Consider the following 18,028-nt stretch of genomic DNA (forward strand, 5'->3'; position numbering starts at 1 on the left):
ATTAACATGTACTAATACACACTTACACACACCAAAGTAATTTTAAAAATGTAAATCAGACAATAGATGCTCTTTAATCCCTGCCTCAGCCAATTAAGAAATATCGTTTTATTATTTTTTTAGCAAAGTCCTCTAAGTGCACAAAAAATTAAATGAACTTACAAGCGTGTGGACTACAAGCGTACGTCACAGCACAAGAGTACTTAGTAGGATATAACATCTAAGCTCTTTAATCTACCTATATATCCAAGCTAAATCCCATCTCTTCAGTTCAAATACTTAGAGATGAATACACAAAGCTAAATATAAGACCCACGTCAGCGGGTAATGGCAGAAAGTCTATAAGATCTGACAAAACATGTTATCTTCACTTAATGTTTCAACAAAAACATATTTTTATAGACCAATTTCTCTTTGTATTTTATGTCTAACTGTATAATCTAGTATTCCTCGTCCTTATTTCTACATCTTAAGAATAAGTTAATATCTCTGTATCCATGTGGCTCTACTGACATAGAGGAATAAGGTTATGAGTGTTGTGAGCGCCATTAAGTTTATGTGATGCTCTTGTTGGTGTGTAATCTGTCACGCCTGCCACATTATTACCCAGACCTACAACACAAAGACCTTAGTGTTGTTAACACCAAACGTTCCCTTTCCTCATAAATATTTAAAACATCCATAACTAAAATGCTTGTAAAAGCACCGCTATGACGACTATGCAATAACGTTGTCATTGTACAACAACTTACTATAACTGATATTAACACGCAAGGAATGTTCAAAACAAACTGGCTCAATTATACTGCTGTTAATGTGGTAGTTAAGGGTTTGTGCCGTTACTTAAAATTTCTATAATTATGCAAATACTTAAAGGAGCGGTTCATTCGGTCATTACTTGCTTCAGAATACATATTAAGAGCTCAAATGCAAAACACTTTAAATGCATTTCTTAAAGGGATAATTCACCAAAAAATGAAAATTCTGTCATTGTTTACTCAATCTCATGTTATTGCAAACCTGTATAAATTTCTTTGTTCTGATGAACACAAGCAAAGATATATCAAGGAATGTTTGTAACCAACCTAATCAGAGGCCCCATTGACTTCCATAATATTTTTTATTATAAGTTTAATGATCAGTTTGGTTACAAACTTTCCTCAAAATATCTTCCTTCATGTTCATCAGAACAAATTAAGTTATGCAGGTTTGGAACAACAGGAGAGTGAGTAAATGTCAGAATTTTTATTTTTGGGTGAACTATCCCTTTAATTGATTCTGTATTTCTGAATGGCCTGAGGCAGGGATTAAGCAGATCTGAAGCGAAAGTATATTATGAACGTATTATACATGCCGAGAGCATTTGGTTAATATCATGATCTTCTTTTGCGTTTAGCGGCTTTTGCATTTAAGCTTTTTATTAAACAACAGGAGTCGATTGTATATGCATGTGCTTTTTGGAGCTCCGCCATGTCGACCCCAATTTAAGATGATAACATGACATCATGTTTATGTTTACTGGAAAATATGAAGCTATACATTTATCTAGGATGCATGCAATTGAGTAAATGATGATTAAAGAGTCATATTTGCTAAAACTATTCCATTAATAAGTAGCAAAAACAGCAACATTTGAGATTTCTTGTGAAGCTGTTGAATGGTAAAGCAGCTTCATTCACAGATGATTGGATGACATTAGACCTCTCACAAATCACCTGCTGGCAACCTTGAAGTGAAGCAAAGCAGTTTACGATGTAATTTGTGCAAGCAACATTCAAACAACCAGAAAGAAAATGAAAGGAGATGAACTTTGCCCTAGGCGAACAAACATAAATGCAAATAAATGTTCTTGGTGCTCAGCTACTAAGTTAATATCAGTTAGTAATTAGAGGTTAGCTTACTGGGAAATAACGGTGCGATATGGACAGCTGGTTAGACATGATTAAGATTGAAGGGTGCATTTCAATATCTCTGGACAGGCGATGGGTGGTTAGACAGGAAAGCTGGACGGCAGGGTCAGATAGCCAGGCAGAAAAAGAGGATCTATAACAATTATCTGAAATACTCCAGAGACTATAGTGGAGACTTCTGCTCTATTTATACACACAAAACCAAACGCATCTCCTCTGGCACTCGCACCAGAAATGCACGAGCTGGCATTTAAGCCAAGCACACGCTTCAAGACCCATTGCGATGCGTATATCTAAAGACTTTCAGTTGTATTTGCTGTCATGTTTATGCGCAGTTGATCAGTGACTAGATTCGTCAATTGCAAAAAAATTCTTCTTCACCAACTGTATAAAATATGAAAATTCATTCTCACAGAAACTTGGGACATATTAACATCAATAATGAACATAAGGAAGCGCTTGCTGTGCAGTCAAGTTTAAAACACAAATTTTATTTTGATAAAATACATAGAAATATTAAATTAAATTAAAGTAGTGGTTTATCGATACTATATCAATAATCTCAATAATGATTTGTGGGATATATTTCAAACTAGCTATTGTGTGTATAGCAGTAAACAATAAAAAAATGTTTTGATGCAAGCACCGTAATGCATCGCGATATCGAAACGAATCGAAACGTTGACATAATAACCGTAATCGAATTGAATCGTGAGACCACTGACGATTCACACCACTAAGCAGAACATTGCAAAGAGTCAAGACTGGAATTTGGCTACGATCTCTGGGGCTTTTGTCACAGGCTAAAGCATCCAAAGACGCCAGCTTTAGCCTTGTAGTGTTCGCTTTGCAGATTTAGCTTTTTTCTGATTTGTAACATTTCACCAATCTCCTTTTCTAAACAAGTGGAGAATTCAATATTTCAAGCTAAATCTCATGATTTATACAAAACTTAGATTGTTTTGGAATCCATTCAGCCGATCTCCTGGCGCTACCACTTTTAGCATAGCTTAGCACAATCCACTGAATCTGATTAGACCATTAGCATCGCTGTAGTTACATTGTGTACCAAGACCGACAGAAAATTAAAAGTTGCGATTTTCTAGGCAGATATCACTAGGAACTATACTCTCATTCTGGCGTAATAATCAAGGACTTTGCTGCTGTAACATGGCTGCAGGAGGCGCAATGATATTACGCAGTGCCCGAAAATAGTCCCCTGCTATTGAAGGTTACCAAAGGGACTATTTCAGGCGCTGCGTAATATCATTGCGCCTTCATGTTATGGCAGCAAAGTCATTTTAAACATGCTAAAAGTGGTACCGCCAGACCCGGAGACCGGCCAAAAGGATTCCAAAACGGCAAAAATCAAATATTTAACTCTAGGGGAGCTGGAAATGAGAATATTTTTTAAGTGGAGCGTCCCTTTAAATAAATATGCCCAAGCATCTCTGTGCTCTAACATCTGACCCTTGTATTCATGCAAGGGATGAATTGATTTTCCAACTGATGTATTTTTCATTACAGAACGAATTTCAAATGTGTCCATGAAATAAACGATCAACAGCATTCCAAACAGTTAAAACCTTTTCATTACCATAAATAGTTTGCATCTATGAAGCCTAAAGTGTTTAAATGGTGTTCTTATTGATTTTTAATGCATCACTGCTGCAATAGGTTGAATGCATGAGATTGAGTTTATATTGCTATAATAAAAACTTGTTGCACTAACCAACTTCCAGTATTTTTCGCATGGAAATTTACTCACATACATGTAACTGACACGTGGTTTCCTACATTCCTTATCCAACTGAAACTGATGTAGGTACCAAACAGGAAATGATGCAACTGTGTGTAAACACATTCAGCATGTGTCTGAAAGGACCATGTTGTAGATCAGTACAGCTTGATCATACATGAATCTCTATACAGAACACCATAAGGCTTGGCAGTACTATGAATGTATAGTCATCATGCATGACTGATTCAAGTTATTTACAAATGAGAGCAACAACGACATTAAGAAGCACGTTACGAACAATTACATTAGGATTAACAATTAGAAAAAGGCTGTTTAGTTGTATACGGTTGCCAAGCAACTTGTCGTGCGGAAACAGGTGTATAAAGAGATGGTTTCAGTAACAACATAAACAAACGGCTTTTGACCTTACAAACAATAACAACATTTTAAAAAAAACTGTATTACTAAATGGATCACAGAAACAGTCGCAAGTCACACAGGTATATTTCAAATATGTTTATTTTATGCCAAAACTCATTAGTATATTATGTAAAAATTATGTTTCATGAAGATGTCCTAGTGTAAATTAGGGCTGTGACGATAAATTGCGTGTCCCATTAAAAAGATTCTGTGTTTCATGCACAGCTTGTGCGTGTACTATGGCATTTAGGTCAGTAAGAAGTCCTTATCAATCTAAAATCATTATGAGTCGGAGTCGTTTATAACGTGCATTAAAAAAGCAACACTCGTTAAATAAAATCATTAAAAATATTCTTTATTATCATGAAAATACCTGAAACAATGTGAAGAACGACAATATACTCTTATAGACATTTCCTGGAATAGCGTTTGTAATGCTACTTCTTCGGTGGCACAGTTGGAGTTTCTGCACGAGAGCGCCCTCTAGGGGGTCGCACACCGGACGCGCAGCTTAGCGCCGCTTCGAGTCGCGTCTAGGACAACTCGGAGGTATCGTAAACCGTAAGTGCACATTCAATAGCGCGAGCTTCGTCAGATAGCGTCTATCTCAAAATACCTGTTGGCGCAGGTATGCGTATACTCATAGAAACCAATGTGTTTCATTCTTTTAGAACAGCGCGGCGCTGAGCTGCGCGTCTGGTGTGCGACCCCCTTCTGGCTTTTGGATGTGCCGGGATTTCACCGTAATTCATTCAAATTCATTCATTGAGAAACGTGCATTTGCATGATTAATTGTTACAGCCCTAGTGTAAATATGTCCAAACTTTATTTTTGTGAGTGGATGCAGCAAAATCGCGCTAACTTCGCTTTGCTACCCTGTTCCTTGGGAATTTCCCATTCACGTTTGGTTTATGTTAAAGCTTACAACTTCCCCTTTTCAGTCCACAAGGTCATTTCAGCTGTATGCTGAGTAGAGAGCACTAAAACAAACCTTTTCATTTGTAATACGTGTTGCTAGGGCTTTATTTAAATTATGCTCTTTAAATGCATTTTTCTAATCAACTCCAGATGTTCAAATTGTTGTATATTGGCCAAATAATGTGCTATCCTTACAAATCATATCAATGAAAAGCTGATTTATTCATATAATTTATAATTCATTTATAATCTCAATTTTCAAAAATGTAATTTCCCTTACGACTACTTTTGTGGTCCAGGGTCACAAATGGTATTAAAATAATTTAATTGTGTGTGTGTGTGTGTGTGTGTGTGTTATTACTATGAAAGTAATCATACCACCCACCCCAACTAGAGAGAGCACACTATAGAGAGCACACTAGAGAGCTCAGGACTCAAGGACAATAACAATCTCACTTTACACACACACTCCAAACGTGAACAAATGGGAACATATTGATATTAAAGCTATATACAGGTAATATTCCTCCAGAGAGAAAAAAAACGACAGATGATCAGACTCAAAAATGTAAACATGTAAAAAAGAGCAAAGAATAAACAACAGAAACACAAAGCATACACAGATGGCTATGAAGAACATGAGTTTGCAGTACTCACCAGTCAGCACAGCTTTGGCGGATGGGTCAGCCAGGTCCAGGGCAGACTTCCCGTCGGTGTTGCGGATGTTTGGATCGGCGCCGTGCTGGAGCAGCACTGTGCAAGGGAAACATAAGCAGTATCGTAACTCAGGCAGGCAGAGGCTGGTGCTGGGGTCGCTGGCGCTGCTGACCGGGAGAGCTTGCCTCGGCATGGCGCGGACATAAACGCACATCGCGCACCAGCGCGCCAAAAGCAGAAGCAAAAACAGCCCGTGCGAGAAAACACACAACGCAGTGAGACAGGAGGAAAAAGCCCATGTTAGTGGGAGAGTCCGACTTCGGGCATGTGACAGGAACTCAGGTGTGAGAGTGGAATATCAAAGCATGTCCTTCCATTCCTCCCTCTCTCTCTACGTGCCCCGAGAGAAAGGAAGAGAGAGATGGAGAAAGCCGTCCGCGGGTGTGCTGCTTTGTAGAGCCAAGTACAGCGCGGCATCTAGAGCGAGCGGCGTCTATCAGCTGTCTCCTCTCTCGCTCTCTACAACAACACGAGCGAGTACACAGGCTAACACTCTTCCCCCTCCTTCTGCCCACCCTGTCTATTCTGCTAACCTCTTCAGTAATACACACAATCTCTCTCTTTCTTTCTTTCTTTCTTTCTCTCTCTCTCTCCCTCTCTCTCTCTTTTCAGTTCACCACTCATTGCTCACAACGCGTATCTGTGGCTTCAGTAGGTTTGAGGAGCTATTACAAAGAATTCATTCAGAAGACAAACAAGCATTTATTTGCATGTTTCACTAAGATTGGGGGCTTGGGATGTGGGGGGCTGGTGAATGCCTTGAGGATGGTGTTGGGCTTATTTGGGGTTCACCTTACCGTGACGTGGTTTAAGAGGACGTTATCATAAAATGTGTTCTTGAATCGATACTCCAGCCAAATATCAAAATTACCTCATGATTTACTCACCCTCAAGCAATCCAAGATACTCATATTCATAATCTTTTAGACAAACACATTTTAAGTTATTTTAGTAAATGTCATTGCTTTTCGAAGCTTATAACGGTAGAAAACAGGGATTGGGCAACAACTTCTGACTTTGAAGCACAATAAAGGGCATCCATCCTTCACAGAAGTAATCTGCACGGCTACAATGGGTTAATAAGGGTCTTCTGCTGGTAATCGATGCGATTTTGTAAGAAATATATCCATATTTCAAATTTTATAAACTACAATAACTAGCTTCCGATAATAATGCCATCTTGGATGTGATTCACGAGAGTCACTGTGCAATGTATCTATGGCAACCAACCCTCACTACACTGAAACTCTCGTGAATGGCGTGAGTCCAAGATGGTGTTGTCACTGAAAGCTATTTATTACAGTTTATAAAATTAGCAATTTTTCTTACAAAATCACATCGATTACCCGCAGAAGACCTTTATTAACCCATTGAGAGCTGTGTGGATTACCTTTCTAAAGGATGAATGCACTTTTAAAGGGGTTTAAATTAGAAGCTGTTTACTGATCCCTGTTTTCTACCATTATAAAGCTTGGAAGAGCAAGGACATTTACTAAAATAACTCAAAATGTGCCCGTCTGAAAGATGATGGACACATGTCTCTCGGATTGCTTGAGGGTGAGTAAATCATAGAGTAATTTCGATATTTGGCTGGAGAATCCCTTTAAATTGACAATTTTTTCCTACAATAAAAGTTTAAAGGGATAAAAAAGGGATAAAAAAATCCAAAAATGAAAATAATGTCATTAAAGGCGGAGTCCACGATGTTTGAAAGCCAATGTTGATATTTGAAATCACCCAAATAAACACGCCCCTACCCCAATAGAATCTGGACCTTCTGTTGATAGACCCGCCCCACACATACGCAACCCGGCATTTGATTTGATTTGATTGGCTATAAGTGTGTTTTGGTAGTCGGCCCGTCTCCTTTTCCAACGCGTTTTTCAAACATCGTGGACTCCGCCTTTAATGACTCACCCTCATGTCGTTCCAGACTCGTAAGACATCAGTTCATCTTCAGAACACAGTTTAGGATGTTGTATATTTAGTCTGAAAGTTTTCTGACCCTCCATTGAAAATCTAGTGACGGTATACTGTCCATGTCCAGAAAGGTAATAAAACATCATCAGGGTGGTCCACGTGACATCAGTGGGTCAGTTGGAATGTGTTGGAGCATCGAACATGCATTTTGGTCTAAAAATAACAAAAATGACGACTTTATTCAGCATTGTCTTCTCTTCCAGGTCTGTTGTGAAGCGCATGCGCAAGACTAAAGTCACGTGACTACAGTGACGCGGATGACATACGACATTGCTGACGTGTTATCTGGTGCGCCCCAGCTGGGGTTTTTTGTGCGCCCAGGCTTCGTTTACAATCTGAGGGAGATGCACGCTGAAAGTTTGAAAAAAAAACACTTCGCAAACATGTATGAGAATAATAGATCATCCGCGTCACTGCAGTCATGTGCCTTAGTCTCGCGCATGCGCTTCGCAACAGACGCGGAAGAAAAGACAATGCTGAATGAAGTCGTAATTTTTTTTATTTTTGGACCAAAATGTATTTTCGATGCTTCAACACATTCTAACTGACCCACTGATGTCACATGGACTACTTTGATGATGTTTTTATTACCTTTCTTGACATGGACAGTATACCGTACATAGATTTTCAATGGAGGGTCAACAAGCTCTCGGACTAAATCTAAAACATCTTAAACGGTGTTTCAAGATGAACGGAGGTCTTACAAGTTTGGAACGACATGAGGATGCATCATTAATGACATTATTTTCATTTTTGGGTGAACTATCCCTTTAACAATTGTTACTTTCCAAATTGTTTATACTAAGACAGTCACAAAGACAGGACACTTATCATGCGAAACACAACACACTCTAGCTTTACAGCCACAGCACCAAACAGAAATAAAAACCCGAATTTGAGAAAAAATATACCAAAAATCTAGTCAAGCTTTATAAGAAAGCTTTCAACAAAGCCAAAAAAACAATACTTCACTGTTGCACATTGTGAAAATATGTGAACAAAGTGTTTTGTTTGTATTCGTTTATAAAATATGATCAAAAAAGTGCATCTGTAAAAAAGAAGAGTTATGTTACGTTATATGCGAGACACATCATGTTGCAGCTGCTATGGCAGTGACTCATAGGTCACCCATTTCTCATCAGAAAGAGAGTTTTTGACAAGCTTTAAACCCTTGTGAAATACACCACAGCATCAAGGAAGACTCAGAGTTTGATGACGAACAACAGGAGCTTGGAAAAAAGGGTTAGCTCAAAGATAAATCTACCCTCAAACCTCACAGGCAAATTAATATGCACTAAAGGACCTCCAGGCATCACATTTGCATACGCTGGTGTCATACAGGACTTGAGTGCTGAGGTGCCATCGGGCAGAAAGGGTTTGGAGAGGTGGGGGTTGTGGGCATCAAGGGCTGGACGTGTCAGAAATGTGATAGCGTGATTAAAATGTGATGCTGTACTTATGAAAGCTTGCACATCCATTAGGCGACAGGTAGGGAGGATGCAACACAATGACCAATGATATCTGACTGAATCTGTCTGATCTGTATGGATATAGCAGAAGTGCTTTAAAGGACATAACTTTTAAAAGGTGACATTTTCTATCTATATATATGAATACATTGACAAACAACCCGCCCATACTTTTATCTGTGAAATGACCAAAGTGACGCTCCATGCTTTGAATACATATTGAAAGGCACAAAACCGCAAACAGAGGTGCCGAGACCTACAACTGGACTAAGGGACCGCCTAAACAAACAACAACAGCCATGTGCGACATAATTGGCGGTTGAAGTGTGATTAGTGCCGAAAAGTAATTATGGTCGAAAGTCGAGAAAAACGATTAACTAAGAGCCCAAGAGAGAATATGGGTGCTCGGGTTAATGCATAACCATACACGTATCCCTGCTGCTACCCCAGCATTCACAGAGGTCTGGATAAACACAAATATCAGAGGCAGTCATCTCTAAGCTAGTGGCAATCCAGTGCTCATTAAATTTCGAACATATTTAGACAACAGTGAAAATGCCCAGTAGTGCCAAATGAAATTGTTTGCCGTTTGATAAACCCAAATGGGAACTAAAGAATGCACTTGTGAGGTTTGCATACGCACACAAATTCAAGACTGGAATTGTGAGCAATAATGCGGCAAAACACGGTGGGATAAGAGGCAGGACAATTACGGCTCAAGGTTTTGGAAAATAGCATGTGTGTCACATAGATATTTAACAATTCCAGAGATCAAACTTGTTCATCTGGTGAAGGAGTTCAGATTAAGGTGGAGAAATAAAAAAATATGATAACATAATGAAGCCATTATCGTCATTCATCTTTGAAGAAATAGTTAACCAACCGGCAAATGAAATTTCCTCTCATAATTTACTCAGTTGAATACAAAGAATAACATTAAAATGCTGTCAACATGTTATCTTCTTATATGGGGCTCAAAATGCCAAAGCTTTATAAACTAAATACATCCATCATACAAATGACTCCAGAGGGATAATAAATGTCTTCGGAAGCAAAACATTTGTAGGAGAAAACTATTCATATTTTAAGCTTTATGGAGCTTAAAATATCAATACGTTGTGCATAATTGGAAACAAACACCTTTTCACACATAGATTACGGAAAAAAATACACAGAGAATGTGTCCGTGGATTGTTACAAAACGAATTCCAAACAGCGCAGCATAAACAGTCGTTAAACATAAAAACGCTACGTTGTTTTTCAGTGCTTTATTCGCCAAATGTATTTTAATGGACTTCAGTATGAGACACATTAGCTCAACACTACACATCAAGAGTTCTGATCTTTGAAGAGCATAGTGATAATCACGTCTGACTGGAACTGGACCGGACACATTTAGCTGCATGTGCATCTGTGCATACAGAAAGCTGCTCACTTTAGCGCCGCCGCCTTTTTACAGTTAAATACGTCCACACCGCAGATATGTTGCTTCAGACAACCACGTGCAGGTCACGGTTTCTGTTTGCGTCATCACAACATTTCAGCTGTATTGTTTTGGTGACAAAAGTCTTTCGGCCAAAAACCGAAAAAAAATGCTCTTTTGGGCCATTTTCAGCAAAAAAAATGGCGGTGGCCAAATATTCGGTGCATCCCTAGTAGGGGTGGCACGGTTCATGAAACAATTCCAACCGTTCGGTTCGCTTGTCTCGGTTTGGAGCGCATATGCGCCACACGGTTCGACAGTTCATGGCATGCGCAATGTAACCTCATGCCCTGTATGTGACATCAGATAGCGCGTTTCCCTTTCGCGCGAAAGAAGAGGTGACTGATGTGTAGAAATGGCAAGTGGGAGAGAAAAGGAAGTCTGCCCGGAGTTGGAGGATGCGCCAGCGTCGTATAAGTTTGGTGTGTGGAATTTTTTTTTATTTTATGTTACATATGATGACAGCGGAAATAAAACAGTAGATAGAACTGCAGTCTATGGGTTGAATGTGTTCGAACAGCCACAGGAGAATGCCTTCTCTCCGACCATTTATCTAATCTGAGGTACTGAACACTGTTTTACATCTTTTCGTATTCAGTGCTATTTTTAGCCTTTCATTGATAAAACTAAAGCGGCTGATATCCGCGTAGTTTCATTTTGCTAGCGTGTGAAAGTTGCTCGTTCTTATTTCATAAATTGCCCCTCAAAGTAATCAGGACATTAGTAGTCAAAAGTGGACAAAAGAGATGGATTTAAATATTACAGATGTAAACGTTATGTTTCTCTCTCCTCCACATATACTCTCTGCAGTATTTAAGCAGCCTCTCAGTGACAAATCTAAGAGCTACACTGAAGTTAGCATTTTGATAAATGCAAGTTATCTTTGTGTGCCAAAAAGGCAAATAAGTTCATGTAGATGGCAATACACATTCTCTTTTTTGCCAAATAAATGAAAAGCATGTTGAAATCATCAATGTCTTTCCTCTTGCTGTATCAAAATCTCACCTGGCTTTCCTCAGAGATGGTCCCAATAATGTGCTTAAAGTCAAATTCAGTTGGTGCATGATTACATGATATAACTTTTTTAATACTGTATCCTAAATTATGGACAATTAATACATTAATAAGATAATACATTTCTGGAGTGTTAAAAATTAAAAGAAAAAAATAACAACAAGAACCGTACTGAACCGAGAACCGTGATCATAAAACCGTGATACGAACCGAGGGTTTTGTGAACCGTGCCACCCCTAATCCCTAGTTACGACAATGTTACTAGGTCCCCTTCACAGTAGCGATCCCAGAATCAGTTTCAGGACATTCACCCCATAGACTATAAAAATATGGAGTGTGTGTGATGTCACCCATAGGTTTGTGAAGAGCTTTTTTGAAGCCAACAGTAGGCGGTGCCTACATCGCCATATTGGTTGTGGGCCACCGCGCATCACTCACGGATTACCGAAAAATAGGTAAAGAGGCGAGACATGGGTGAAGCAGAGGTGGCTGGTTGTTGAAACCACAGCAGTGGCAGTTCACCCCTCACTCAAGTGGCCACGCCCTTAATTATGAAAAACTTTAAGGCCTAAAGAAATAGTCTACTCATTTTCAATATTAAACTGTGTTATTACCTTAACTAAGAATTGTTGATACATCCCTCTATCATCTGTGTGCGTGCACGTAAGCGCTGGAGCGCGCTGCGACACTTCGATAGCATTTAGCTTAGCTCCATTCATTCAATAGTACCATTTAGAGATAAAGTTAGAAGTGACCAAACACATCAACGTTTTTCCTATTTAAGACGAGTAGTTATACGAGCAAGTTTGGTGGTACAAAATAAAACGTAGCGCTTTTCTAAGCGGATTTAAAAGAGGAACTATATTTTATGGCGTAATAGCACTTTTGGGAGTATGTCGACTCGCCTGAAAAGTCCGCTCCCCTTCTCCCTCTCATAATGGGAGAGGGTGGGTGTTACTGCGCCGAGTCGAAGTCAGCGCTTACGTGCACGCACACAGATGATAGAGGGATGTATCAACAATTCTTAGTTAAGGTAATAACATAGTTTAATATTGAAAATGAGTAGACTATTCCTTTAATATTATTTAAACGGATGAGTTTGGAAATTCACCCCCTCACAGTTGTCATGAAGGGCAAAATTAGCTATAAAGACCAAATCCACTTTGTGTACCAGGCTGTAAGCATTATTTTCTACTGTAAAGTTGAGCATTTTAACATTGAGGTCTATGGGAATTGACTCCCCTTTGGAGATTTTGAGTTTAAGTCACTTCCGTATTGGCTTCATCAGAGAGATCGGAAGGTTGCTCCTCGGTTCACACAGAATGCTCTCTGGGAGTGCAAGTTTCTGGGATCAACAGTGCAGGGAGTTCACATATGCCGGCATGTTGACAACGGGAAATCTCACTGGTTCTTACATTTCTAGTGACTGGTTGTCATATGGTGTTTCATCATTAGACACAAATGAACCCAATAAGATTTGACAATATCAATGTGTTGCCATAATTTACCTTTGCATGTTAGAAGACATATTAACCCACTGGAGTCATTGGATTACTTTACTGATGAATGGATGCGCTTTTTGCCATGTTGGCTCCTAAATAAAATAACATGACCACATTTTAACAAAACTATTCAATTGTGTTCAGCTGCGGAAAGGAAGACATACATCTGAGATGAAGGTGAGAGAAATTATTAAAAAAAACATTCTATTCCCTATAAAGACGAGAATGACGGCAAACAACCTCTAAAATGAAATGCCCTCCTGCAGCTTGGAGACGGGCACAAAATAAATGACTGGAGAGCAGCAGGAACCTTCATTAGCAGAGGGAATGCTGATTATTTATTCATTATGATCAAAGAGCAGAGGTCACTGCACCTGTTTGGGTGTGAAAAAATTGAAGAGCCGACACTTCTACTATTTATGAAATAAACTACAGAGACAAAAACAATCATATGCAGTTTACTATTTTAGTAATTTGGTAAAAAAAATTGCATTATAAATCAGACCTTATATACTCCATTAAAATTCACTTGGCATTATGATGGATCTTTAATTCACAGAAAATTTTGTATCATCATCTGAATTATTAACTTATTGGCTAGTCGGCTCAACCAAAACATTAAGATGAAATCATGTGATTGGATTAGCCAGATAGACAACAACAAGTGCGTTGCTATGGTTATTTTGCCATGCTTTCCCTATCCTGTCAATCTACACTGTTCTCCAAATAAACATATGCAAAAAACCTTTTAGCTGCAGTAAGGTGTGTAGTTCTCACAGCTTAGACTAAAACACATCACCATTAAAATGTAAAAAGGGGGGGGGGTAGCATTGGCTTACTTAAAATTATTAAATGCCAAGAAAACCTACCATATCACATCATATACATTACATCATATCATATATGGCTGGGCGATATTGACTGAAATTCTCATCCCAGTAATTTTGGGATAGCTGGTGAAATACAATACACATCTCAGTATTTATACAAAGTGGAATAAATGTTTAAGTCAATCAACAGCGTACGATTAAAATAAAATTCAAAGATAGGGTTCTCCTCTGTGTTTGAAAATATACGGCTGCAAAACATGCGAGCTGGTTGGAAAGCTTTCGCCTGTCTCATTCCTTGGGGAGGTTACCGGTTTTAAGGTATACAAACCAAGATTTTAAAAAGTCAAAGTTTTAAAACACATAAATGTGTCTTGGCAAAATGGATATCAATCTGATCTCTTTTCATTACTCGGCAGCACTTACTGTATGTTGTATATATTGAACACACATTTTAATAGTTGTGTTAATCTGTTTATTTGTTTGGACAGTTGCACCACCTGCCATTTTACAAGTTTGGGTAACCACATTTTTTTATTAAAACTATCTATTTAATATGTTATTTAATATGTTAGAATAAAGTGATTGAACTATGCAGTATTTCCAAGTGTCAATATTTTCTGTCTGAAGTTAAAAATCCATTAAACAGAACTTCAGGTTAGGGCATGTCCAAACATCCTAGTAAAGCCAAATGTTTACGGCCTTTCAGTTACTGAATCAAAGCCTAACCAAGCAAAGGATTAAGAACAATTTGGGGCGTAAACCAGAGATGACGGTAACAATCGAGACCTTTAATTGGTTGCTAAGTGCGCTTTAACGCAATTGATAAAGAGAACAAAGACTGAATAGTTGCAACTCAATCTTACCTGTATCAACACAGCTTTAGGGTGTACGCTTACGCCATTAAAAGATGTGATTGTTTTAAAGAAAAATGGAAAAAAGTTTATCGTTTATTAAGTGCATTTGACATCACGTGCGCTGAGCAGATCAATTGGCGTATGACATTAATGCAACACAAGAGCGAGACTGCTCTTAATATGCTTTTAAATCTATGCAATAGAACTCAATGTGTTCAGGCTGGAGGGAAAAATTCAGGACTACTGGAGATTGTTAAAGGTGTTCCTCAAGGGTCTGTATTGGGACCTCTTTTATTTACTATCTACATAAACAGTATCGATTATGATATTCAATGTGTTCATTTTTACGCAGGTGATACTCTCAGGTATTGTGGTGCACCTTCAAAACAGCAAGCGTGCCTCTAGCTTCAAACAGCTTTTGATGTTATTCAGTCTTAGTTTCATACACCACAACTTGTTTTGAATGCAGATAAAACTAAATTTATGTTAATCTCAGGTCAATCAAAGGCAATTTTAATTTTATTTAATTAAATTTATTTGATTTCATAAAATGATCAGCCTGTGCAGCATGCGTGATGTCAAACACACCTCTGTTATCTTGGGTCTTTTGGGATGCTGTGACACGCACCCGCATGTACTGTATTTATGCTGCGTGTATCAGAATGTTTTGCAGTGACAGCTGAAGTTTCGCACACCCGAGGCGACTTCCGCAAAGAATGACTCAACCAGCGCCCTAAAATGAGTTCAAACTAATTTCTTTTTCGGAAAATGTAAAAAGATAAGGCAGAGAAGAAGACATAATTCAATCTTTCTCAGATTAAAAGATGTGAAATTTTGTCCTTAGGCCTTTGAATTTGCCCTGAGATTGTGTAGATAATTCTAATCTTCAAGTTTTTAAATTCAATTTTTCACCACTTTAATTAGATTATGCTAAAATGCAGAGAGTAGGCACTCTCTATAAGACAGTAGACTACTTATGGAGCACATGGAGATTTTAGAAGAAAAAAATGTCTCTCTAAGACAACTTAAAATATCCTTTTCATTTAAAAAAAAAAAAAAATGGGATTATCCATGGCCCAAATAGTAAATACAGACAAGGATAAAGAGGAAGCAGATTATTTCATGATCCGTAAGCCATAACGCAGGAATATGGAACAATGCTGCGTCCCAATTCGCCTACATATACTACACACTGACTGTTGTTGCCTATATGCAAACTGTGTGCATGGATCTGCACTAAGAATTTTCACCAGAAATAGTGGATCATCTGGATACTTAAAGGTGCAGTGTGTAATTTTTAGAAGAATCTCTTTACAGAAATGCAAAATAATATACAAAACTATAGGATCAGGGGTGTATAAAGACCTTTCTTTATAAACCGTTATGTTTTTATTTTCTTAGAATGAGCTGTTTTTATCTACATACATCGGTGGTCCCCTTACATGAAAGTCGCCATTTTGCACTGCCATGTTTCTACAGAAGCACTTAATGGACAAACTTTTTTTACTAAGTTGTCTCCGACGATGACATGTTTGTCCCGTGGTGGCCAACGTAGCCTCTCTATGGGTTTCAAAAGTGAGGGGTGAGCAATGGACTATGCCCTTGGTTGCAATGCGCAACCTCACCACTAGATGCCACATAAATTTACACACTGAACCTTTAAAAGGTACTTAAAACCAAAACTAAATACTTTTCTACAATATAGTAAGCGAAAATTGGTATGTGACAAAAGAAGCATGTCTGAATTCACAGTAGGCTACTAATAAAGAGTAGTCGAAAGTACCCGGATGACCTACTTCTGGCTGGATTCTAAAGTGTGCAGTATATGGAAATTTTACTATCCCATGAGACCATGGGAGAGGATTTGTGAATGGAGATGACGTGATGCAACCGAATCTGGTAGGTCACATGACAATTACAACATGGCGAAAGTAGTATGACCGGATTTGATTCATACTACACACAGAACATACATTAAGAAGTGTTTATTTATTCAAGGTACCTAACAAGCACAGGTTATGATTTGGAATATACTAATTCTAATTTTAAATAATATTTAGGATGGATAGTATGTGATTTCAAAGGCAGGGTTGAGCGTTTTACGACATTTCATCGCTATGCTGTCGGCCTTTTTCACCCCTGTAATGCCACGTTAAATTTCTCATGAATACCAAGCAGTAAAGATCTGATTAATGGCTGAGCACTGTGTAATAGCGTCAGTCACCGCAGCTAATCAAGAAGAATGCCATATGATTAACCCTTATTGAAAACCGCTCCTCGGGCAAAACACAGGAAAAATTAAAGTCATACATCTTCAGAATTCACTAAGGCAAGATCCAACTATTCGTCTTTTCAATCTACAGAGCTGAGGCATATTCACCAACCAACCAACACCTTTAACTCTGGAAAACATTTTTGAAATTACACGGGCAAACTTTTTGGACTAAAAGGCTTGTCAATCAATGTAGCTGAACAAAACATTACCCATGTAGCCTATAATTCAAAAAAGTGGAACTCACCGATGCAAACGTCTATTTTTCCCTTGATGGCAGCTTCATGGAGCGGAGTGTAATTCCAGTTGTCTCGGGCGTTGGGATCGGCCCCCTGACAAAGCAGCAAACTGACAACCTCGGCGTGACCGAAGGAACAGGCGTTGTGCAACGGAATCAAACCACCATCATCTCGCGCGTGCACGTTTGCGCCCGTATTCAAGAGATGCTCCACCACATCTTTCCTTCCAAACCCTGCAATATAAAAAATTATTTAGGAGCCATCGCTTTTTTATCTCTTTACAACAATCATATCAGTCACTCCCAAGAAGAAAATAATTTTCTGTGTTTTCTTTCCATTAACAGTCAGATCTTATCTTTGACTTTAGCCATGATAAGCAAAACCTGTTTCAACAGAAAGAATTGACTAGTGGACATTTTAGTAGAATGTGTGTACAAAGGTTATTTTAGTAAATAAATTAAATATATTAAAGCCCTAAACAGAAACAATGAATTTCAAAAAGAATGCCAAAACTGTGTATGTGCTATTGAAGTATAAAATTAAATATGCGCGATCGGTGCCCATTGGAAATATGAGAGGTAACTCATAGACAAACAAATAAAAACAAAAAAGTACACTTGCATTGTTTTAAATCAGTGGTATCATTAAATATGTTTTATTTAATTCACATTGTAAGTTT

The 18,028-nt window shown here is 38.4% G+C and overlaps 1 protein-coding gene across 4 annotated transcripts in view; it reads right to left on the bottom strand.

The window, feature by feature from the left end:
• Positions 1–18,028, bottom strand: part of tnksa (tankyrase, TRF1-interacting ankyrin-related ADP-ribose polymerase a) — a 122,709-nt gene that overhangs the window by 102,416 nt on the left and 2,265 nt on the right. For 2 of the 4 annotated variants that reach the window (XM_055180781.2, XM_055180782.2), the window contains exons 2-3: positions 17,358–17,582; positions 5,647–5,742 (exon numbers count right to left, since the gene is read on the bottom strand). In XM_055180781.2, coding sequence (XP_055036756.1) covers positions 5,647–5,742; positions 17,358–17,582 — 321 coding nt within the window. The remainder of the gene's footprint in view (positions 1–5,646; positions 5,743–17,357; positions 17,583–18,028) is intronic. The other 2 variants (XM_055180783.2, XM_055180784.2) reach the window with 1 other exon arrangement.

This window comes from Misgurnus anguillicaudatus, chromosome 9 (assembly GCF_027580225.2).
Source record: "Misgurnus anguillicaudatus chromosome 9, ASM2758022v2, whole genome shotgun sequence".
Lineage (NCBI taxonomy): Eukaryota > Metazoa > Chordata > Actinopteri > Cypriniformes > Cobitidae > Misgurnus > Misgurnus anguillicaudatus.